This window comes from Macrotis lagotis, chromosome 2 (genome assembly GCF_037893015.1).
Source record: "Macrotis lagotis isolate mMagLag1 chromosome 2, bilby.v1.9.chrom.fasta, whole genome shotgun sequence".
In the NCBI taxonomy this organism is placed as follows: domain Eukaryota; kingdom Metazoa; phylum Chordata; class Mammalia; order Peramelemorphia; family Peramelidae; genus Macrotis; species Macrotis lagotis.
Window position 1 is genome coordinate 314295069 of NC_133659.1, and position 24173 is coordinate 314319241.

Here is a 24173-nt window from a genome sequence, read left to right on the forward strand (position 1 = left end):
CAAAAATATTTACAGTAGTTTGTAGTTGTAAAGAATTGGTAATTGAGGACAGATGCCCATCAACTGTGGAATGGCTGAATAAAATATGGAATATGAATGTGATGAAGTACTATTATTCTGTAAGATATGAGCCATTGGACTTTAGAAAAGCCTGGAAAAGACTTACATGAACTGATGCTGAGTGAAGTCAACAGAACCAAGAGAACACTGTACACACTAACAGCAATGATGTGTGATGATCAACTATAATGGTTGCAGCTCCTCGCAGCTGTTCAGTGATTAAGGACAATCCTGAGAGACCAACTATGGATAATGGCATCCTCATCCAGAGGAAAAAAAAAAAACTACATTGTCTAATATAGAACAAAGCATACAATGTTCACTTCTTTGCTTGTTTATTTTATAGTAATACAATAATCTTATGAGTAAATATAAACCCCTCTTCCCCCCAAAAAAGATGAGAAACCTCAAGAATAGTAAGAGGAAAAAAATGTACTTCAGTCTGTCTTCAGATTCCAATGGCTCTGTCTCTGGGATGAGTTGCTTTCTTTATCATAAGTCCACCAAAGAAGTTGCTTCAATATTTTTCCCACAGTTGCTATCACTAGCTTTATTTCCTTCCCCTCTATTCCTCTCCACTCTCATTTATTCCATTCTCTTTCATCTTATCCTGCTCAGAGGTTTGTCGTATCTGAGAACCTTCTCCCACAATCTTCCCTCTCTTATATCACCTATTCCCCTCCCCTTCCCTTCCCCAATCACCCCTAATTCCATCCCTTTCTCTCATTTTTCTCTATGGTAAGATAGATTTCTATATATTTCTATTTCTATACAGGTGTGCATGTTATTTCCTCTCTGAGCCATTTCTGATGAGAATGAAGGCTCACTCATTTCCCCTTGCCTTCCCCCTGTTCCAATCCATTAAAAGCTTTTTCTTGCCTCTTATGTGAAATTTCTTAGCTCCTTCTTACTCTCCTTTCTCTTCTTTCCAGTACTTTCCTTTATACCCAATGATTCCATCTTTTTACTTTATTATACCATTATATTCAACTCATTCCTGTGCCTTATCTATATATGCTCCTTCTAACTGCTCTTATGAGAAAGTTCATATGAGTTATCAGTATCTTCTTCCCATGAAGGAATGCAAACAGTTCAACATGATTAAGTTCCTCTTAGTTAGTCCTTCTCATCCACCCCCTCTATGGTTCACCTGAGTCCTGGACTTAGAGAACAAACTTTCCTTCACCTTTGGTTACTACAATAGGAAAGCTTGAAAGTCTCTTGTTTCACTGAAAGTCCATCTTTCTTCCCGAAAGAGGATGTTCAGTTTTGCTGGGTAGCTGATTCTCGGTAATAAACCAAGATCTTTTGCCTTCCGGAAAATCATATTCCAAGCCCTACAAGCCCTCAATGTAGATGCTGCCAGATTCTGTGCTATCCTTACCATAGAGCCACGGTAGCTGAACTGTTTGTTTCTGGCAGCTTTTAGTATTTTCTCTTTGACTTGGGAGTTTTGGAATTTGGCTATAATGTTCCTGAAAGTTTTTCTTTTGGGATCTCTTTCAGGGGATGACTGATCAATTAATTCCCTCAATTCCCATTTTACCCTCTGCTTCTAGGATCTCAAGGCAATTTTGCTGTATTGTTTCTTGAAAAATGAAGTCTAGGCTCTTTTCAATGTCATGACTCTCAGATAGCCCAGTAATTTTAAAATTATTTCTCTCCTGAATTGAAGTTTGAGGTCGGTTGTTTTCCAATGAGACGTGTCACATTTCTTCTAATTTTTGTTTTTTTGAATAGTTTTATTTCTTCCTGTTATCTTGCAAAGTCATCAGCTTCCTTTAGTTCCATTCTGCATTTGAAGGAGTTATTTTCTTCAGAGAGCTTTTTTTAACTCCTTTCCAGCAGGCCAATTTTGCTTTTTAAGGCATTCTTCTCATTTGCCTTTTGTGTTGCTTTTAACATCTGGCCTCAACTGGTTTTGTAATTTTTTTTTTTAGGTTTTTGCAAGGCAAATGGGGTTAAGTGGCTTGCCCAAGGCCACACAGCTAGGAAATCATTAAGTGTCTGAGGCTGGATTTGAACTCAGGTACTCCTGACTCCAGGGGCCGGTGCTCTATCCACCCCACCTAAGCTGGTTTTTAACATATTATTTTCTTCCTTTTGTATTTTTTATTGCACTTCTTTCACCTAGCTGCTGATTTGGTTTTCATGATTTATCTGCATTTGCTTTCATTTCTCCTCCCAGTTTTTCCTCTACTTCCCTTAATTGCTTTTCAAATTGCTTTTCTTGAACTCATCTATAGTCTGGGCCCATTTTCTATTTCTTTTGGAGGTTTTGGATACAGAAGCTTTGATCTTGTCATCTTCTGAATCTTCCATGGGACCAAAGTAATTTTCTATGGTCAGATTCTTCTTTTTCTTTTGTTTGCTCATTTCCTCAGCCTATGACTGATGTATTGCACCTCCAAGATTTGGGGGGGGGGGGGTTTGGGACAACCCACAGAGACCTTAATTCCTCCAAGGTCTTATGAGAGGCTCTGACTGCTCTCTTGTACATGCTTTGGTATGTGGATGACCCTTCTCTCTGTTCTGGAGCTTCGAGGAGGGTCCCTGCTCCTCTATTGGAGGGGCGGGGGTGTCCCAAACTGCAACCTGGATGTGAGTCTGGGCAAACAACTGAGTCCTGCCCCAGGGAGAGCAGAAAGACCTCTGCAGTCTCCCTCAAACCCCTTACCATCTATGGACTGTACTCTGGTGGAGGTGCAGGCTGGCTGTCCCATTTCCTGTTGCAGGTTCTCACTGCAGGGCTGCTCTGAGGCCAATGCTCACTCTGCACTGACTCTGGTATGGCAGACTTCTCTCACCATTCCTTCAAGCTGCTCCTAGTGATCCCTGGGCCAGGAGGGCTGGAAAACTGCCATGGACCCAGGTGCCCCCAGAGACCCAGGTGCTCAGTCCAGCTGCTCTGCACTGGGGCAGTGGCTTTTTCCAACCCCCAGTTCTAGTGAAACAGACCTTTCCTGTGGAACTTCTAAGTTGTCTTAGACTGGGAAATTGTATCACTCAGTCTCTCTGTGGGTTCTGCCCCTCTAAATTTTGGCTAGAGTCATAATCTGATGGCTTTTGGAGTCTTTTGAGTAACAAGTTTCTGGAAATTCCTGCCTTTATGTCATCATCTTGGCTTCACCCCCACAATGTCCACATCTTTAAAACTTCTTTTATGTTCTTCCTTTCTCTCTCATCGCTTTTTCTTTCTCCCTAGTCCTAAATCATCTTTCACAATATGACTAATTCATAAACATGTTAAAAGGAATGTACATGGACAACTTTACCAGATTGTTTACCCCCATGGGGAGAAGGAAGGGAAGAGATGGCGGTAGAAAAACATGGAACTCATAAATTTGCAAATGGATGAAATCTTAAAAAAACTACCATTGCATGTAATCAGAAAAATAAAATAAAATTTCAATAAAAAACCATCATGTATATATGTAAATATTCAAAAATGATTTCACTAATTCATTCAACTAATCAGTCAAGTCAGAAATATACAACAATTTGAAGGACAATCATTTTATACTCTTGGTTTTATGTCATAATCTAAATATGTTCACAAACTACAATCATGTAAATAATAATAATAAATAACAACAACAACAACAATAACAATAATCATCATCATCATCATCATCATCATCATCATCATCATCATCCTATTTTAAGCTCCTTCCCTGCCCCTAGGGCAGAATAACCACCATGTTACTGCCCCAGCAGTCCTCCTTTCAATGCTGTGACTTCCCTGCTTAGAAAGAATAACCAAGACTACTATTAGCTTCCAGTTCTTAGAAGCTTTAAGGTGAATAAGCAGAAGGTGCTTTAATACCAAAGGGTCAAATTTAAAAATCCACCAGCTGCTTGCTAATGCTGAAGAGGAGGTCCGAAAGAACTAGGCAGCCCTCTTGGGTGGTGCTTCTCTTTATCTCGACTTCCTAGCTATCTCCCATTAGCTGGAAAGATAGGGTTCTCAGGATGGACTTTGGCCATAATGAATGAATGACAAAAACAAACAAAACAAACAGGTTTGCTTAAAGAAACTGGGCATTTCTTTGACATTCATACCCCTCAACCCTGGGGGAGATGATGGGATAGAGGTATAGGGCAGGAGCTGATCTTTCTTTTGAAGAATGCTAGCTACTTCATTATAAAGAACAGGCATTCTAAATGGATTGCCACCATTTAATCAATTTCCACATCTTTTTCCCTCCTTTATCCACCTTTATAAAAGAGATTCAACTTTCTCATTCTAAGCATCACCAAGAATTCCACTGGGACAAAGAAAAGAAGAAGTGAAAGAAGTGAGATTCTAATGAATTATTCATTGATTAATGAATAATTTTGTATGAGTCACTGTTTCTTGTTGAGTGGAAATAAAAGATGAATGAAAATGACTAAAGATAACAAGACAGGAAGCAAATGTTTATAAAATGACTTCTCTTCACCTTGAACCTTCTCCCTTTCTCTTCACATGGTCATATATCTGAATTCCATCCACATTATTAAGCAAGCAATAAATGACTAAACTATTATGACTGAAATATGCTTAAACCACAGCCAAGACTCAATCAATATTACAGTACCGGCTGAGTATAAAAGTAAGCCAAGATTAGGAGGAAAGCAGAAAGCTAAGGGGCAGCTAGGTGATGCAATGGATAGAGCACGGGCCCTGGAGTCAGGAGTACCTGAGTTCAAATCTGGCCTCAGACACATAATAATTACCTAGCTGTGTGGCTTTGGGAAGTCACTTAACCCCACTGACTTGTAAAAACTGAAAAAAAAAAAAAAGCAGAAAGCTGGTAAAAAATTTTCAGTTTCTCTGATAAAGATCTCACTTCTCAGATATATAGAGAACTGAGTCAAATGTATAAGAATTCAAGTCATTTCCCAATAGATAAAATGGTCAAAGGATATGAAACAGTTTTCAGACAAATAAATCAAAGATAGTTATAGTATGTAAAAAAAATTTTCTAAATTACTACCAATCAGAGAAATACACATAAAACAATTGGAGGAGATGTGGTAACAGGTCATGTTGTTGGAACTGTGAACTGACCCAAACATTCTGGAGAGCAATTTTGAACTATGTATGAAGACGTAAGAAATTGTGCATACTCTTTGACCCAAGCAATACCACTGCTAGGTCTGTATCCCAAAGAGACTGAAAAAAAAAAAAAAAGGAAAAGAAGCCATTCATACAAATTATTTATAGCAGCTCTTTTTTATGATGGCAAAGAAATGGAAACTGAGAGGATGTCCTTCCACTGGGAAATGGCTAACAAATTGTGTTATGATTGCAATGGAATACTACTGTGCTCTTTATAAGAAATGATGAAAACCTGGAAAGACTGAACATGAACTGTTGTGAGGTGAAGTGGGCTGAACCAGAACACTGAACATAGGAATAGCAATATTAAATGATCAACTGTGATTAACTTAGCTATTTCTAAGCAATACAGTAGTCCAAGACATTTCTAAAGGATTCATGATGTAAAATGTTATCCACCTCCCAAAGATGGAACTGATAAGTCTGAATGCAGAGCCAAAAGCATAAGATTTTTTACTTTAGGTTTTTTTTTTTGGGGGGGGGGGGGGGCTTGTGTTTGTTTTCAACACATGACCAATTTGGAAATGTTTTGTATGATTGTACACATATAACTTATAAACAACCTGTCATCTCAGAGAGGGAGAATAAAAGGGGAGAAGGAGAAAATTTGATATTTAAAAATTTTAAAAAGAAATGTCAGACTGTTTTTTACATGTAATTGGAAAAAATATCATTCCTCCCCGCCCCAAATCAACATAGTTCAAATTTTCAAAATGTGTTTTTACATCTTTCTAGACCTTAGAACTGAACAACCACCCAAGTATAACAAAAAGTAGTCGTATAATCCTAAGCTAAATCTTCTAAGACCAAGGAGCCAGAAGAAGGAAGATACTTAATTTTACTTTTTTTTTGCAAGGCAATGGGTTAAGTGACTTAGCCAAGGTCACACAGCTAGGTAATTATTAAATGTCTGAAGCCAAATTTGAACTCAGGTCCTCCTGACTCCAGGGCCAGTGCTCTATCCACTGCACCACCTAGCTGCCCTATTTTTTGCTCTTAAATTCTTATTCACCAAGATGAAAAAAAGTGGGTGAGCATCTAACCATGTAAATGACAATGCAGAAAGCTAGAGTTATGGATAAATAGGCAAACAAAGGCAATGCTATGCACAGTTCTGGTATCATAGAACTTCCTTACCCTCCTCCCCCAAGATCCCAACTCCCAGATGTCCTAGTTTTTTTGGTTATAGGGATATGGTATTTATTAATGATTGTTCTTTTAGGCTCATAATATTTTAAAATATTTTGTTTCATACCAAAATCTGCTAATTTTAATTCTCCTTTCTCATTAATGAGGAGGTTCTGTGGTTTTAGGTCCCGATGAAGCACCTTCCTCCTGTGGCAATAGGCCAAACCACGAAGAATCTGGTACAAAAAAAGCTAAAAACAAAACAAAACATGTGTTCATAAAGACACTCATCCCAGATAAACAGAAATCATTTTTATAAATACATAAATGTACATTCCTTTGATTACATGAATAAGTTTAAAGCAGTCAGATTGTCTTAAAAAAGTAAAACCCACATCTGGGGCTGGAAAGCATTGGCTTTGCCACGTTCTCAAAGATAATCTATTGTCCCTTTTGGTATAAGAACTTATTCATAAAAAGACAACATTAGACAACATTTCAAAATACAGCAATGAATATTTTAAACATCTGCTTTTTGTTATGAGATGTAATTTAAAACAATTAAGCTACATATAATTTGACTATATAACCCCCCCATCTGCTTATGGAATTGAATCTGTTAACAAAAAAAAAAAAAGACCTTGATCATGGATGTCAGAATGTGGGGAGGGAAAATCTATGGGTCAGGATGAAGGATTGGAAGAGAGCTCCTAAGAGGTCACAAAAACAGAAGCAAGAAAATGATGGAAAATAAGGTTTATAATTATAATGTGTAATTATGTTATATAAAGAAGCTGAGCTGGTAGCATGGAGCTGATGCAACACAGAGCCCAAAGCTTTATAATATATAATTATCCTCTAAGGTTGAAAAGTTTTGAAAATGCTCACTTTAAAATTACTATCCTCACCAACCTTTCTGCTAAGAGAAATAAAGGCTCTGTAGCTAGATTTGCCTCCCCATCCTCTCCAGTTGGCTTACACATCAATCCAATGCAACAAACATTTATCCCTTATGATGTGCTGGAAGCACAAAAGAAAAACAAAAACCAAATGAACAAAAAATCAGTTCTAGCCTTTAAGAAGCTTAAATGTAATTAGGGAGGAGGGGAAAATGTAACATGCATACTACTAAGTATAGTATAAGGAAAACTAGGATGTAAGGAGAGAAAGAGAAGGAAGGAGAGGGAGAAGAGAGAAAAAGAAAGGGAAGGAAGAAGAGAAAACATGCATTATTAATGTGAGTGGGATCAGGGTTAGGGGAGTGGAAAAGATGAAGGTGATTTCTGATTTGAGCCTTAATTAATCAAAGACAAGGGTTCTGGCAGGTTGAGTAGAGGACATTTCCAGGCCCTGCTTTCTGGCAGGAAAACCTTCAGTGGCAGACTGGGGGTTTGTAGTTGATTTCTTTAGTCATGGAAGTAGGGGAGTGACACAGTCCAAGCTGTGCCTCAGGAGGGGCTGGAGATGGGAAAAGATGGCAGAAAGGTAGGAAGACCCACTGGGAGGCCAGGATAGTCGAGTGGAGATGATGATGAGGTCTGGTCAAATGATCAGCCATGAGAGTACTAAGACTATGAAGAACAAAGATGTTGTGAAGGGATGAGAGACAAGAGAACTCCACAGTTACAAGGTTTAACTGACTGAGGAAGAGGGGACCTTCAAAGCAAATAAGGAAGTTGAGAAGAGGAGGAAAAATTAATGGCTTTGCTCTTATTGGATAATTTTTTTTAATGTGAAAACATAAGGAAAGTAAAAAAGACCCAAACAAAATCCACAAGGAAGAGGGAAACAATTTTGCTGGAATGTATAAAAAGTCCAACTGCATTTGGATGCTCACCAAACCACACTGCGAACGTATATTCTGAACTACACTATCTCTGATTGGTTTTATTTTGCACATACTAAATTTGATAATAAAAATAGCAAATAAGAAATCAATTTAAAGTTCCCACCTGAAAAAGTATTGCTCAAGAGCCTCTTCTAAACAGAATGGCTAAATGGAATTTTGATCCAAGTCCTTTTTGAAGAACAACCTATTTTCTTCCACTAGCTTTACCATTCTTTCCTGAGTTTTGCACCATATCAGTACTGTACGAAATATGACATCACACAGTATTCTTTCATTCTCAGATTTACAGATGGTAAAACTGAGATGGGTGGGCATGGTTAAGTGACATTTCCCACTGACTATATATAGACTTCTATATTGATCATATTACTGTCACTATTATTACGTAATAGATCCAATACTGAAAAATATGTATATAATTTTGTGGGGCTAACTGAATCCCCTTTTAAGGGACTAGGGAAGCTCACCACTTAAGAAATAGTTCAGTGAAATTCATCTGCATTAGTTTGCTTTCCCCCCTTCTTTTATGTATTTATTTTTACCAATCATTTCATAGGATGGCAGTTAAATAAGATGAAAACTTCCTTTTTAACAGTTGAATTGGGTGTGAAGTAATGTTCCCATGGGCTCACTCCACTCACCTTCACATTGTGCATGCTCATGATGTTGCCGCAGTCATCCATGTACTGCTTTAAGTCTTTGTCCTACAAGTACAGGGCACAAAACATTCAAAGTCCAAGTTCTTTTCAATTATTTCACTTAGAATATAACAAAGCTGGGTCAGAGATCTCCAGGAAGCCCAGCATCTGGCAAGGCAAGTATTTCTGATGCTGCTGTCATCACACTTGTGATTGGGGGACAGAAGCTTTTCTCTGCCTAGTTCTTTGGATTCCAATTCTGATCCCAACAAGCACTCCCTCTGCTCCCTCCCAAATCATCACATGCCTTTCTCTATCATCTGCCCCAAGCCTCAACCCCTGTGACTTCTCCTCCTTGACTCTCCTCTTTTCCAGCTTAGCTATGCCCCTTCCTGAGAACCCCCTTCCTAAGGCCTCCCGGGTCATCTGTCTAGTCAACAGACAATAAACGACCCACATCAGACACAGTCAGATGACTGCACAAATGCAACACAAACAGGCTTGACTTTTCCTTTGAAAATTCCTTTCATCTCCTCCTCTCCCAGCTCATTCCAAGAACATCATTCTTTCTCCACTTCACTTGCTCCCATGGGCAGATGGAAGGATTCTTCTACTTCTTTGTACCCTAATCTGCTCCACCTCCCATTTCTCATCTTCTTCCCCATCACTCATCACCTCTAGGACACCAGCACCCTAATGATTTCAGTCTGAGTCCTAACAGTTCACTCCAAATCCCAATAGCCCTAATATTAGAGCGAAACCAGACTAGCCACAAAACCTGGGTCTGAGTACTTCTTAAAGTTACTTACTATCTCTATCACCATGTATAAGCTGCAAATTTTCTGACTACGTTTCTTCATCTATAAAATGGAGATAACACAAGATTTTCAAATTTCACAAGGTCATTGTAAAACCCCAATAAGCCAATGTATTTGAAAGTATCCTTAACATGCAGAAGCTAACATAGATCTTATGATTACTGATATACATAGATGATTCTCTCAGCCCTCTGATGTTGTCATTCACTGACCACCTCAATGACTTTCCCTTCCATTCCATGTAAGATTCTCTCACAGGTTAAGACCAAAACTTAATTATCAAGATCACTTAGAATCTTTGGGCAAGATCATAAATTCTGAAATATAGTCCTCCAAACACAATATACTATCATTTCACCATTCCCACTGCATTTCTCTTTGTTCATAATAATCACTACAGGTGCAGCTAGGTGGCACAGTGGATAGAGCACTGGCCCTGGAGTCAGGAGTACCTGAATTCAAATCCAGTCTCAGACACTTAATAATGACCTAGCTGTGTGGCCTTGGGCAAGCCACTTAACCCCACTGCCTTGCAAAAACCTTAAAAAACAACAACAAAAATAATAATCACTACAACTCAGGGTGAAGTTTCTTAACCTTTTTTGTGAATTTTTGAGCAGTCCGGCGAAGCCTATGGACCCATTGTTAGAATAATATTTTTAAATAACTGAAAGGAAATACTAACTTTCAGTTAGAGGTTAGAGAAAATAAAAGTGTAATTTTTTCCCAAGCACATTCATGAAGCCCCTAAATCTATTCACTGAGTTCTTGGGGGTACTATGCACCCCAGCGGAAGAATTCCTGCTTCAAGTTGATCATTACCCCTTCACTTGATAGAACCTTGCCTTCTCCAATATTTATCTTTGACTGAAAATGTTACCCAACAAAGTCTATGGCATCTGATTGTGCAATAATATCATGCTCTATTCATTCAACTGGATCCTCAATGCTCAGTAATCTTTTTAATCATCTTCAATAGCTGTTCCAAATCTTTCCCGCTTCTACCAAGACAACCATCTCTGACCTCCCCAGTATCAGCCGATGCTCTCGATTTCGACTTTATTTAAAAGATTAGGGCCACTGAACAGTCAGTTCCTCAATCTTTCTCCTTTCTACCTTGAGCTCAATCTTCTCCTTTCCAAAGTTAATCCTTCTCTCTGGACTTCAGGGTCCAACCCTTCCCACATCCTTTGGGACCTTTTTGTATCAAGTCTTCCCCTTTCACTCGTGAATCTTTAGAATCTTGCAATTGTTCCTCTCTCATCTACTTGCAAGCATATTTATGGCTACATTCTACCCAAAAGCACCTTCCTATGACCTACTATCTCTCTGGAGTCCAGGTTTATCTTCTCTTTTTTACTACCAAACTTTGGAAAAAGTAGGCCTCTTCAGTTTGTGACCTCGTTTCTTTATGGGTCTGTATTCCCAGTGCCTGGTACCCCAGGTATTCACTAAACAGCCCTTTGGGCCTTGCTCTCCCTAGTAATGTACTGACCTGAACCAAGTTTTAGACTCAGTTGTCCCATCAGACCTCCTCCTTATTTGGTTACCTGCACCTGGACTTTCTGCTCCCTGCTTACTTGGTTATCTCGGATTATCCTTTTAAGACTGGTTTTTCTGAGTCCTCCCTCTTCATACCATCTAGAGGAGAGCTGCTTCCACTTCTTTGTCTCCACTCAACTGCTCCACCTTTTATAATCTGCCCCCTACTTCTACCAGATTGTTGTCTTAACGCCAAATCCAGGGGCTTTGTATCAGTCTTTTTTCTTTGCTACCTCTATGTGGTAGCTCTGGTGACCACTCCTCTTCTCAAAATTCCTTCTGGGTTGGCATCTGCGAAGTTCATGCTGCTTCTCCTTCAACCTTCTGACATCTTCTAAGGCTCTGCTTCCTCTCGCCCCCTAAATCTAAGTACAATGTGAGACCAGTTCTTGGCTCTATTCTGCTTTCATACATCTCAACTGTTCCCATGGCTTAAACTATCACAGTAAATATTTATTCCTAACCTACTCTATGTTAAGTATTGCAGTTACTAAGACAAAACCAAAATGTAACAGTCTCTGACATCATTAAACTTAAATTCCACTCAAAAGAATGAGCATGTCATACAGAGGACTCAAAAACCTTTACCTTCAGATCTGACCATTCTCAAGCAATCTTAAATTTAATCTGTTCCAAAAGAAAAAATTTTTCTTCCAAATGATGCTTTTCTATTGACTTTGCTTAATCCTTTTGGTTCCCTATCCCTGCAGTCAATAAGCATTCACTAAGAGCCTTCCCACACTCACTGCCATCAGCAAGTGTTCAGAGGAACACTGCTGCTCCATCTGGATGAATGCCCTGCCTTGCGTCTGCTCTAAGTCACCTTTGGGCAGTCTCATCTTCCTAAAGCAAAAGTGGAATCATTCAAAAACTTGAATGGCTTGAGCTAAAGCTAAAGCCTTTTACAGTCTAGGTCCAATTGACTTTGCAGATTCATCCCCTACTATTTCCCGTACAAGGCCCCATCCTAGAGCCAATTACACATTGGGTTTTTGTAGCCTCATGGTATTTTTCATAATAGACTCTTATATGTGCTGCCAGTCAGAATCCTGCCCATCTTGATAAGGCCTAGTTAAAATCCCACTCTAGCCAGAAGTCATTTTTCACTATGCTTCCAAAGCACTCTTTTCACTTCTTGTGGCCATTATCTATTTTTCCATTGTTGTTATGAATAATGTGGATAAACACATGTTCTTTCCTTTCAGGAGGACAAGTATTGTACCTTTATATTTATTTGTACCTACCCCCTGCTCCCCAAGATGGACTTAACTGTTTGATGATAATGTGAGGGAGTTTCTTTTCCTATGTCATTTCTAGGGACTGCATGCTGAGTGGAACTAAACATATTCAAATTTAATTCAGTTTTGGATTTTGAGGCTACTGATTTTTATACAATTACATTTCTATGGCTGAAGTAGAATCATTTCAGAGGTCATTTAAAAAGCTCACCAAAGACCCACAGCTTAGGCAGGAAGGGACTCATGTCATGACTTTTTGTCACAGAACTTTCTATTCGGGGCAAAAACAAAAAACAAAAAACAACATTTTGCTTCTACTACATTTCAATGAAAATGTCTTTCAAAAGCTGAAGATAAAAGGATACATGATTACTTTCACTGCACACACCAATATAAGATTTCAGATAAGGCCTGACCAGGAGAGTAGAGCTGTCCATCAAACATTCCATACTCTGGGGCACTAGGCTTCTCACATAGAATAAGCCTGCATTTTTCTTTCTTGGCTGCCATGACGACTTAAGACTGATATCAGTCAGTCCCCTACCATTTCTGTATATTAGTCCAACTGTCATCACTTAAGGAGCATGTGAGTTTGAGGTAACTCTCTCTGAGGCTTGTCCACTAAAGCTACAGATGGCTTGTGATCTTCACCAGTGAAGAGAAGGCATTCCTGCTACAAAGATACCCACATCCTTTAGAGGACAGTATATATATACATTGGAAAGGACAACAAATGTTGTTCTATCTGATTTAGTTGTGACTATACAGGTCAAAAAATGAGAGAAACCGACTGTTGAACCACAGCATCAATCTCTACATTTCTCAGTGCAGTCAAAATATCTCTAACAAAAACCTAAAAGCAGCTGGGGGTATTTGTGAAATTCCCTATGAACCTGGAAAGGGTCTATGAACAACTTGATTCCAGCCCCCACCCCCTCTTCTAGCAAGGGTCCTAAGAAGCAGTGGAATTAACTTAGTCCTCCTTCTATTATTCATGCTAAAATAGAAAATAAGCAATTCTTTCCTTGAAATTAGCTCCCTCAATTATACTGATCTTTGTTAGGGAGGCGGGGAGTGAAGATTAAGCAATAAAAAGGAAAGGAGTTAAAACACTTGTAGAGCATACCCATTCCTATCAATCCATGTCTATTTACATAATGGCTTGGGAATAATTTATATTTATATAAAAAGTTCCTAAAATTTCCATTTTTAACCATTTAAAAAAACATACCTTGAAATATCATTTGGGGCTAATGCTTACCAAATACTCAAAGTTTCAAATTTTGTTTGGACTTCGTATGGCTGTGATCCATTTTCCCCCTAGTTAGAGTTATTTGGATAAATGTATGTTCTCTCCTCGAGGAAGGGCAGGTGTTGTATATTATTTATATCTGTTAACCCTTTTCCCCAGGACAGACTTAAATGTTTGAACACAATGTGTGGTATCTTCTTTTCCTATGTAATATACTGGGTAATAGAATAAAAGCTAAATAAGAGTAGAATAAAATAAAGAAATGCTTACCAAGTACTCAAAGACAAGAGTCAAGGATTTATCTGTGTGAACGATGTCATGTAATGTAACAATATTGGCATGCTTTAGATCCTTTAATAATGAAACTAGGGAAAAAATAAAGAAAATGCATTAAAATCGATATAGGATAAAATTTATCAAAAAAATTTAACACTATATTACCAAAAGCTGATTTAAAAGAGAGTTTATTTGAAATGAATATAACTTCTAATTTAAAAAAAAAGGCAATTCCACCTAAACAGTAAGATTTAGGTTTCAGAACTATACAATCCCTTATTCAAGTATTGTTTGGCAGAGTCATGGAATGAATTTGCCAACTACATAGACATGAGATTTATTAAAATATAGTTATTTAGGATTGTCAGAAGTGATTTTTTTTAAAGGCTTGGAATATGTCCTTAAAGTTGTCTCCTCTTTTTGCATCCTTAAACCCTTTCCCATTCCCATTCATGATACTGCAGGAACTCAATTCTAAGAAGTGTTCTCAAGGATTCATTTCTCACAACAAGGAACCCGATCTCACCTTCTCGTATGGCTGTACAAGGTGCACCCTCTTCATGCTCCAAGCGGATCTCTTTTAATGCTACCAAGTTCTCTGTCAATTTGCTTCTTCCTTTATATACAGTTGCGTAAGTTCCCTAGAATACAAAAAGAAAAGATCACACCAAGACAATCCATCAAATCATCTCCACCACAAAGATTAGAAAGGGTTGAGGGGATATGGGATTTCTAAGCTAGATTTCATTCTGTATGGAAAACAAAAGTAAGATCATCCTTTGTTTTCCTAATGAGCCAATTTGATGTTAAGTCCTAGCAGCAAAGCTTTTTTAAACTCCTAATTCTATGTTAATTGTTCATTTAAATCAAACACAAACTACATGAACTTTTTAATTTTTAGCTTGATTTTGTGTTTTTCTGAAATTGGTCAGTCATGATGGAATGTTGCAGGTAACCATGGTCAGATTTGAATGTTATAATTTCATTAATAGTTGGTAACTTTGCTTCCATCCCAATGACATATGCTTTTATAATTCAGGGTCAGAACTCTATCTTAAATGCCAAGAGATTGGAGTTATACTATTTGCTTTTCCTCACAGATTTCCCTTGAGGACTTTGACTACAATACTAATTCAACTAATAAAGAAAATTTTATAGCTAAGTCAGCATTATTTTGAAATTTCATTAAAGACTTATGAGAACACTAATTCTCTCTTCATTCTGGGGTTTATTTTTCATTATAAATTTCCTCTCTTGAAGCAAAACAAGTTCATATTTATAAATCATCAAGTATCTATTATCATCTAGCAAAGGAGAGGCGATATAACTATTTTTTAACAAAAAGAAAATTTTTAGGATAATAAAAAATAAAATGCTAATAGGATCTTTGTTTTTTTTTAAATGTATAGTATATGTTATACCCATCAATGTGACGGATATGATAATCATTATTAAGAATGAAAAATGCGAGGAACACACAGAACTATGTTAAGACCTAAATAGAAGACTGCAAAATAAAAAGCAAACCTGAACTAGGAATAACACATATTGACTAGGATTATGTTTTGCAAAATCTAAATGATGCAGGGAATTATGTATGTAGAAAATTTATAATCAGAAATAAATTCTGTAATCTTTAAAGTTATTAAATCTTGTTAAAGGAGGTGGAAGCCTCTTTGCTCTTTGAGATGTAAATTGACTTCTATTGTTTCACTGTTTAATATAAAATTTGTATCCTGTCTCCTCATTCTCAACCCACAGCTTCCAACCTTCTACCTGGGAGGAATTTCCCCCTTTTTCCTCAGTGCCCAGATAATGGGCAAGGCTGTAAAAACCAGACCTAAACCCCTTCTCCAGTACGTAGGCTCTCTGGCCCCTTCAGCTCTCCCCGATTGTTTTTATTTCTGTCTCTCTTTATCTCCCAAGAAACCTCATCTAGTCTTTTGTTATTTACGCTGTCCTAAAATGCTTGTGGACTCTCCCAGGAGAGGTTTTAACCTGTTTACTTTGTAATATTTTACATTAAATCCTGAGCAGTTTCAAAATCCTAGGGAGCATGAAAATTCCTTCATCTTTCATTTTGATTTCTATCTTTAATTGGTGACCCCAAAGCCTACTAGCAACATAAGTACATAAAGAGAAATTTTAAGAATCAGGAGGCATAAAGTGACTTAATATAGATAAGCTATTTGATACTTGTAAATTATGTTTTTTAAGGCAAAATATAATCAGAAAAAAGAAAAGTTGTATGCTAATTTCTTACCTCACCAAGCTTCTCCAATTTAATATAGGTTTCCATTTTCCCAAATCCAATCTCCGACTACAATTAAAAGAAACATGAATCTCAACATTTCTTCTTAAAAGATCATATTCTCTTCTGCTTCTGATAATCTATTACATTGCCAAAGAGTTTAGCAGTCTTGTCTGATTTAAAGTGCTGGGCAGCTATTTACAAAGTTAAATTCAACAGGCATAGAAACATTAAAGAGGTTGAATCAAATTAAATTATTGTTAAAACTGTAATCCAACATTTTACATAAAATTGTGTTTAAACAGTATTCTTCAGTCAAGAAAAAATTAGCTACTCTTTCAAGATGATGCTTTTAGGAGAAATGCAAACTGTCTTCAAGATAATGAGGTCTTTGCAAAGACAAGTCCCTGACCCTGCTGTTTTGACTATAATATGAAGCACAAGGAAAGTATTTCCCCCTGCTCATCATTCCTTACTGTCCATGAGAAGGGAATTCTCTGGAACAATAAGGCAAGTGTTGGGGTGGCTAGGTGGCACAGTGGATAGAGCATCAGCCCTGGAGTCAGGAGTACCCAAGTTCAAATCCCACCTCAAGACACTTAATAATTACCTAGCTGTGTGGCCTTGGGCAAGTCACTTACCTCCATTTGCCTTGCAAAAAAGAAATAAAGCAAGTACTACAGTGTCTAGAGCAGCAGCTACAGAACATATGGAGGAATTATATGCAAAGAATCCATAAGCTTTCAAAACTGCTTTATTTTCCCCATTCTTTTACATGGCCCAATTTTGTCAGCTGTTTGGGTCTAGGAAAGGGGGTACCCTAAATATATCCTTGACTGGCCAAGTATAACAAGCAATTAACCTAGAAAGCAAGCAAACAAGAAAGAAACGAAGAAAGAAGAAAAGCAGAAAAGAAGGAAAGAAAGAGGATAAGAGTTGGGAAAAATTAAGTGTGGGAAGAGAAGAAATGTGGATAAATGGAAAAGGCTCCCAGGCCTAATGGCAATATATCAGTATCCAAGAATGGCTATCATTCTATTTTCCCAGTGAAAGGGAAGGATGATGGGGGACAGGGAGGGAGGGTGAAGAGCTATCCCAAAACCTGAAAGTTGAGACTTTCAACAGCCTTCTAGCAATTTCTCATGGTTAATAAAAGGTACAGGTGGTTATTGAAGAAGGGAGTCAGAAAGCTTTCTTGTATTGCTTCTTTTATATAAAAATGAAGGAGCCAGAAAGGAAATAATTAAATTGCAATCTTGTTTCTCAAAGGAATATAAAACAAGCTGGGTTGTTGAGGTCATCTTCTAGATCTCTTTGGTTCTCTAGAGATGTAAAAAAGTCACTTTATCTAATGGTCAAGGACATTGCATCAACTTTGGAGGATGAGGAGATTTCTTTAACCAAATAGATACCTTTTCCACTTTCTAGTAGATGATCTCATCTCATACTTTTCTGAGAAAAGAGAAGATATATGCTACAGGAACTGTCTTTACCCCTACTTTCTCAAAAGTCCTGGACATGACCCCCTTCTTTCCAGGCTCTGATGTAGAGGAAGTCTTTTTTTCCCACTTAAGTCTCACAGTCCATTTGGACCCCTTCTCTCTTCCCCTCTCAACTCTTCCAACTCCACAAACCATCCTCTTCAGTCTTTTCATAGTCCCCCCACTAGCTCGCACCTTGATTCCTACAAAGGTTCATCCCTTAACTGATCCTGGTGCTTCTCTAGGTCACCCAATGGCTCCCCTCCACCTCCCTGCTTATACCTGCTCTTCTTTCACTCACACTTTGGCCCCCTGAAAATCTGCTTTTCAGTATCTTCCTTCTGTTGAAACTGCTTTCTCCAAAGTGACCAAAGATCTCAACTGTTTCGGCTGGTGACTTCTCAGTTCTCATTCTCTGCATCCTCCTGCTACTGGGACCCTCCTTGCTCTCTCACATTTTTTCAATCAAGACTGAATTCAGTAACCATTTTTAAATGTCTGCCTTCCTCTTTGGCAAAGCAATATAGAGTATTAAAAAATGTACACCGTTATGGGTCTTTCCTGGGTTGGGTCATACAGCATATAAATAGGGTATCAAGAAACACCACATGCAAGGAAAGGTTAACTTGTTCTTCATTAAATTTCAATCCAACTGAAAACAGTCCCTTGACTTAGGGTTCAATGTCTTTTCTATGTAAAGATGTCATAATTGAGCATATTTGACATGCAAAAAATATTCATGGTTAATCTAATTTAAAATGTATATATTTATACGTCCATTTAGAGAAATACAATTTGAACACCCAACAAAAAAATGACTTGCAAAATTTCAAAATAGAATATAATTTCCAATACTACTGACTTTCTAGATCATAGCATTAAATCCTAATATGGCTGTCAATCATACTTCAAACACACTGAAAACTATACCACAAACTCCCATCATTCTTTTACAGCAAAATTTTATGAATCATAAGGAAAAACAGAGTACATATTACCCTTAGAAAAATAAGCTGCCAGAAGCCAATTTATCCAAAACTAACTCTATTAACTATAGACAAGTATTATATTACTTAGAAAGTTAAGATCCTTTCTTTCTAGAATCAGAAATTCTGCTAAACTATAAAGTGAAACTAGATGTAATAGACAAATCATGTTGACCAAATCTGGACTCATCCTTGTGAGTGGGGACAAATTTTATGTGTGTTCTATAGAGATATACAAACACATCTTCATTCTTCTTCATGGATAATTTTTTGCAGCAAGCATGCTATTTAAAAAAAAAGAACTAATTCAGCAATAGAGAAGAATGTGAATAAGTTTTTCAAGTACCTATCACTATAGAATGTAGGTACCTGACTTCATGTATGAGGGAGCATTCAAATTTTCACAGAATAGGAAAAAAGATTTTGTAAGATGCTTTCAATAAATGCACTAAAAATTAATTGCCAAATACCAGAAAGCAACAAATATACATAGAAAACTAGTCAGATTTGATAATTTAATTATGAGAAAATTAACAGAAAAGAGTAAAGCCTTTTTTTAGTAATTAGAGGTCGACTGACTTTTTTGGGCAAGTTTTGAATAACTGTTCTTGAAATATCACAGGCCCTCTGTCTATTACAAATTGCTTGATTAAATGCCAGAGTTGAATTTTTTTAAAAAGAAAAGAAAAATATATGAATTTTCAGATCTATAAAAGTAAAAACGTCACTGATATCTAATAAGAAATACATCCAACAAAGGGACATGTACAGTTCCTCTCCTAACTACATCTAAATATTCAAAATTACAAAGAAGAGTCAGTCCTTGTTTCCAGCCCCCTCACAATGGAATTCAGTGACATCATTAGAATTTGCTGACAGGCTGCAAAAATGCAAACTAAGTACTGTACTGTAATGTAATGTTGAATTTAGATTAGAACAGTGGGTTATTAAATGAAGCGAGTAGCACTTTCACTTACCTCCTACCCAAATCACAAAGTAGGAAAGACAAAGAGTCTTGCTTGGCTATAAAACCTAGCAAACTTAGGTGAGTTATTTGTCTGATTCCATTTAGGAATTAAAGAAATAAAGCCTGGAGGTTTTGCAGGGCGGCAAGCATGTGATATGGTGGTTAGGAAAAGTTAATACATGCATTAAGAGAGGCAGGATCCAAAACCAGAGGCGACAGTTCTTCCACAACTGGGCATGGTATTTTAGGTTTTAATAAGCTCTAGAGGTTCAGAAGATCAACTTTTCAGTTCAAGTCATATAAGGACCTACAAAAAAAATTGGGGTTGTTTAGCCTAGAAAAAGACTTGGCATTTTTCTCTGTTTTTAAGTATATAAATTCCAAGAACAGGGAATTGGCTTGTTCTGGCTGATTCAAAGGGAAGAACAACTATGGATAAACCATGCATGTCAAAGAGGCAAACTTGGCCTTGAGATAAGGAAAAGCTACCTAGTGCCATCTGCCTGAAGAGGGAGGGAAGGTGGACCAGTTGGACAGAAAGATGACCCATCTGGGTTCTGCTCTGGAGGTCATCCCTTCCGGATCTGAAGTTCTGTGATCAAGTTTCACTGCTTTATAGTCACATTTTTCATAGTTGGCATTTACATCAATGTTCCACTAGATCCGAGATGGAATTATGGCAAATGGAAACTTCAAATTCATCCAAAATCTCTTTCCCTATTCATTCAAAACCCCTTTCCATATTCATTCCAATAGTCTTAACCCTTAGTTTAATACTTGAAAAAAAAGTTCACTTCCATTTCATGTCAAGAGTAACAAATATTTATCTTGCCTATCCACCATAAATGTCTATTAACTAAACCACCAGGACTACCAGAATCTGAAGTTCCTTCAGAAAAATAAGACATATTTAGAAATACTGTTTTATTTTTTAGCATATTAAGATTCTCTGAAAGTGGGTAATCAGGAATGTGTGGCAAATACTAATCAAGATATATAATTAACAAATCACTCCATTCCTAACATCATCCCAGGCAATGGAGTTGCACACAGTTTGCAATACACCTTACTTTTAAAATGTAAAGTGTATGGGGGCGGCTAGGTGGCAGAGTGGATAAAGTACCGGCCTTGGAGTCAGGAGTACCTGGGTTCAAATGCGGTCTCAGACACTTAATAATTACCTAGCTGTGTGGCCTTGGGCAAGCCACTTAACCCCATCTGCCTTGCAAAAACCTAAAAAAAAAAATGTAAAGTGTGATGGAAAGAAAAAATACTTGCCCCATGGGCTAGGCTAATTTTTCCTTAAAAATATGGTCATCACTGAGACCTGTAACTATAGCATCCTGGTGGCCTAAGCTCAAAAGCCAGACCATGAGATGGCAGGAGGTCTCCGTGAGGCCAGCCTAGAGCCCTGAGAGTCAGAGAAGATGCCCACAAACAAAGTCCAGGCTGTCGATCCTTGCTAAGGAGTCCTTCCTTGCCGGGTAAATGAAGATCTGCACCATTCTAGCCTCAATCAAGCTTGTCTTCTAACAAGATATTTCTAATTTCATAGAAGTATCGAAACAAGACAACATGTCCACCCCAATTTTAGTTTCCTGAGCCCTAGCACTTTGTGCATTAACAACTCAATTTACATAGGAATTACATGTTTTATAGATGTCAGTATACAGTGATCCTATACTAATAAACTACAGGAGAAACACAATACTAAATTGTTTTAAAAAGCAGTTTATGCAAAATTCAAATTGTATCTAACATCAGAAGGAGTAAGATATTATCAACAATTGTATACTGCAACTCTTGAGCCATAAACCTATGGCCCAGTTGGCACAATTTTGGCCTTTGAGTCCTAAGACACTATACAAAACTGAAGAAATTATAATATGTGTGCCCTCACAAACCAAAACACAGCTGACAAAATTTCACTTTAAGTTCCAAAACTATGACAATCAATTGAAAGGAAGGAAGGAAGAACAATAAATTAAGCCTGAAGCAAATGAAGTTTCCATTCTCAGTACACTGAAAATTCATTAGAGGGCACTGTGTTCCTTAATTTCAAACAGCCCCCCCAAAACCCCAAAAACCAAATCCCCAAATTGCAAATGCTAAATTTTAGGTCTTTCATTTTTATGACAAGAAGTTAGAGTAATTCATTCTAATATTCCAAATCTATCATTTTTAGAACTCAGAACTATCAGTATTGGATAAAGTCATGGTACTGCATCTGCTTTTTTAGTTTTACTGGAAGCACATTAAATCTTCGGAGTAGGTTAACAATAAAGGTCACTTTCAAGCAGGGAATGTCTTACCAATCTCACCCCCAAACCACCTACACATAAGCCATCCTTTTGCTTTTACAAAGGAGCAACTGGGCCCTTCTTCTTGCCTACACTCCCTCTTCCTCTACTTAAGGTAAGTTTGTCTTGGGGGCAAGGTAGTGCAGTGGATAAAGCACCAGCCCTGGAGTCAGGAGGACCTGAGTTCAAATCCTGTCTCAGACACTTCAAAATTACCTGTGTCCTTGGGCAAGCCACTTAACCCCACTGCCTTGTAAAAGCCAAAAACAAAAAAGAGGGTAAGCTTTAAGCTTCCTTTTACTCTTCTGATTTTCAATCTGTCTTCATCCACTGACTGCTTGCTTGCTGCTCAGAAACAAGTACAAATCTCTCTTCTTGAAAAACCTTCCCCTGGGAACTCTCCTAAAAAAAATGGAAGCTTCTGGAAGCAGGGGCTGCTTCACTCTGGTCAGTAGATCAACACTGACTAAGGGCCTGTCACTGTACCTAGATTTGGGGATATAAACAGAAAGAAAAGACAGTCCTTACCCTCAAGGAGTTAATAGTCTGATAAAGAAAGGAGGGGATACATGTTTGTTCACTGATCCCCTAATGCTTCTCTACTTCATAGCTGAATTTCCAGAAAACAAGTCATCACTCATTGGACTCCACTTCCTTTCTGCCCACTAGTCTTCCCGCTTCTCTCAAAGGATACTAAAGATCTTTTCTCGCTAAATCCAATTGCTTTTCCCCAGAGTTTCAATCTTCTGGACATCGCAGTAGCATTCATGCCACTGGAGATGACATCTCTGCCTTGATTCCCCTCCCTATCTGATCAGTTGTTCTTGACCAGATTACCACTCAGATCCATTCGCTCTCCAGGACTGACCCCAGGTTCTGTTGGAGGTTCTCTGTCTCCTTCCCTGTGCACTGTTTCTCATGAGCTCTCCAAAGGATTCTCCTATCATGTCTAAGCTGATGGCACCAACTTAGAGACTCCCCTTTCATCTTTTGTCCAGAGCACCAGTTCTGCCCTCTGAGGTTCCTATCTCAACCTCAATGTATCTAATATGAAACTCATTCTCTTCCTTCACCAACCAAACTGTCCTGTACATCCTCCTGCTTCAGCCTTGGTCACCACAATTCTTCCAGCCATTGAGGATATAAGGCTGAAGAAATTCTTGTCATTCTTAGCTCGGGGCCTCCTCAGGCTGCTAGGCCCATAATGTTCTCTCCTTACCTCAGGCTCTTAAATAACAGGTACTTAACAAATGCTCTTCGATTGACTGACCAACCTAGGATTTATAAAGTCCTTCTAAAACCTAAAACCTATGATCACAAGAAAACTATTAATCAAATAACCATCATCTTTAGAGTAACTCTGCATTATTTAACCTAAGGGAAACCCAACCAGGTGGTATTTACTTAGAGACATTTTGTTCTTTAGTTCTTAATAAACTAGAAATCACACAATCTTCTACAAACTCCCAAGATCACCACCCACCTGGACCTTGGCACGGGGGTTAGTACCTGAAAGATGCATGACCCTGCGGCCAGAACATTCTTGAAGTCTTTCCAGACTGGCAGCAGAACCAGGGGTTAATGCCTGTGTTTTCTGATGAAGCAGTTAGGATGGCATTTCAGTTTAAAAAAAATGTTCTAGAGGGGCAGCCAGGTGGTGCAGTGGATAGAGCCCCAGCCTTGGAGTTAGGAAGACCTGATTTCAAATCCAGCCTCAGACACTTATTACCTAGCTGTGTGACCTTGGGCAAGTCACTTAACCCCATTGCCTAGGCAAAAAAAAAAAGTTCTAGACATCTGGGAACATTTTTCCTTTATACTGAAATGTTTGTGAAAAGAGAGTTTGCAACTTCAATCAATGACCTAGAACTCAATTTAGTTCAGCAAGCACTTAAAAGAATCAAGTTGAGCATCTCAGCCCAGATAGAATAAATGTAAGCTCCCTGTGGGTAAATTTATTTTTCTTTCCTTTTTGTCATCCTCAAAGCTTCAGAAAGCCCCTTACACAAAGAAAACACAGGTTTGTTGTTGTTGTTCTTGCTGTTGAAAAAAGAAATTCCGCCAGGAAGATACATTAAAAAGTTCTTGCCTTGATTCCACCAGCTGAACCAATTTGGAAAAATATCAGACTGATCTCCATTTAATACCCACATAAGTTCCAGGATCTTTCTTTGAGGGTAATTACAAACTACTAAATTCAACAGTAAGAGATTTCGTGAAATCTAGTGACTATGTACTTCTGTAATATTAGCACCAAGAATAAAAAGAAATGAAAGAAAAATG

The 24173-nt window shown here is 37.9% G+C and overlaps 1 protein-coding gene across 16 annotated transcripts in view; it reads right to left on the reverse strand.

Moving 5' to 3' along the window:
- CDK17 (cyclin dependent kinase 17) overlaps window positions 1-24173 on the reverse strand; it is a 166764-nt gene that overhangs the window by 35557 nt on the left and 107034 nt on the right. For all 16 annotated transcript variants that reach the window (XR_012476257.1, XR_012476255.1, XR_012476256.1 and 13 more), the window contains 5 exons: window positions 16169-16225; window positions 14432-14546; window positions 13900-13994; window positions 8783-8845; window positions 6420-6543 (listed from right to left, as the gene is read on the reverse strand). Coding sequence is in view for 3 of the 16 variants with exons in the window: in XM_074226624.1 (XP_074082725.1) it covers window positions 6420-6543; window positions 8783-8845; window positions 13900-13994; window positions 14432-14546; window positions 16169-16225 (454 nt within the window). In the remaining 13 variants the exon portion in view is untranslated. The remainder of the gene's footprint in view (window positions 1-6419; window positions 6544-8782; window positions 8846-13899; window positions 13995-14431; window positions 14547-16168; window positions 16226-24173) is intronic.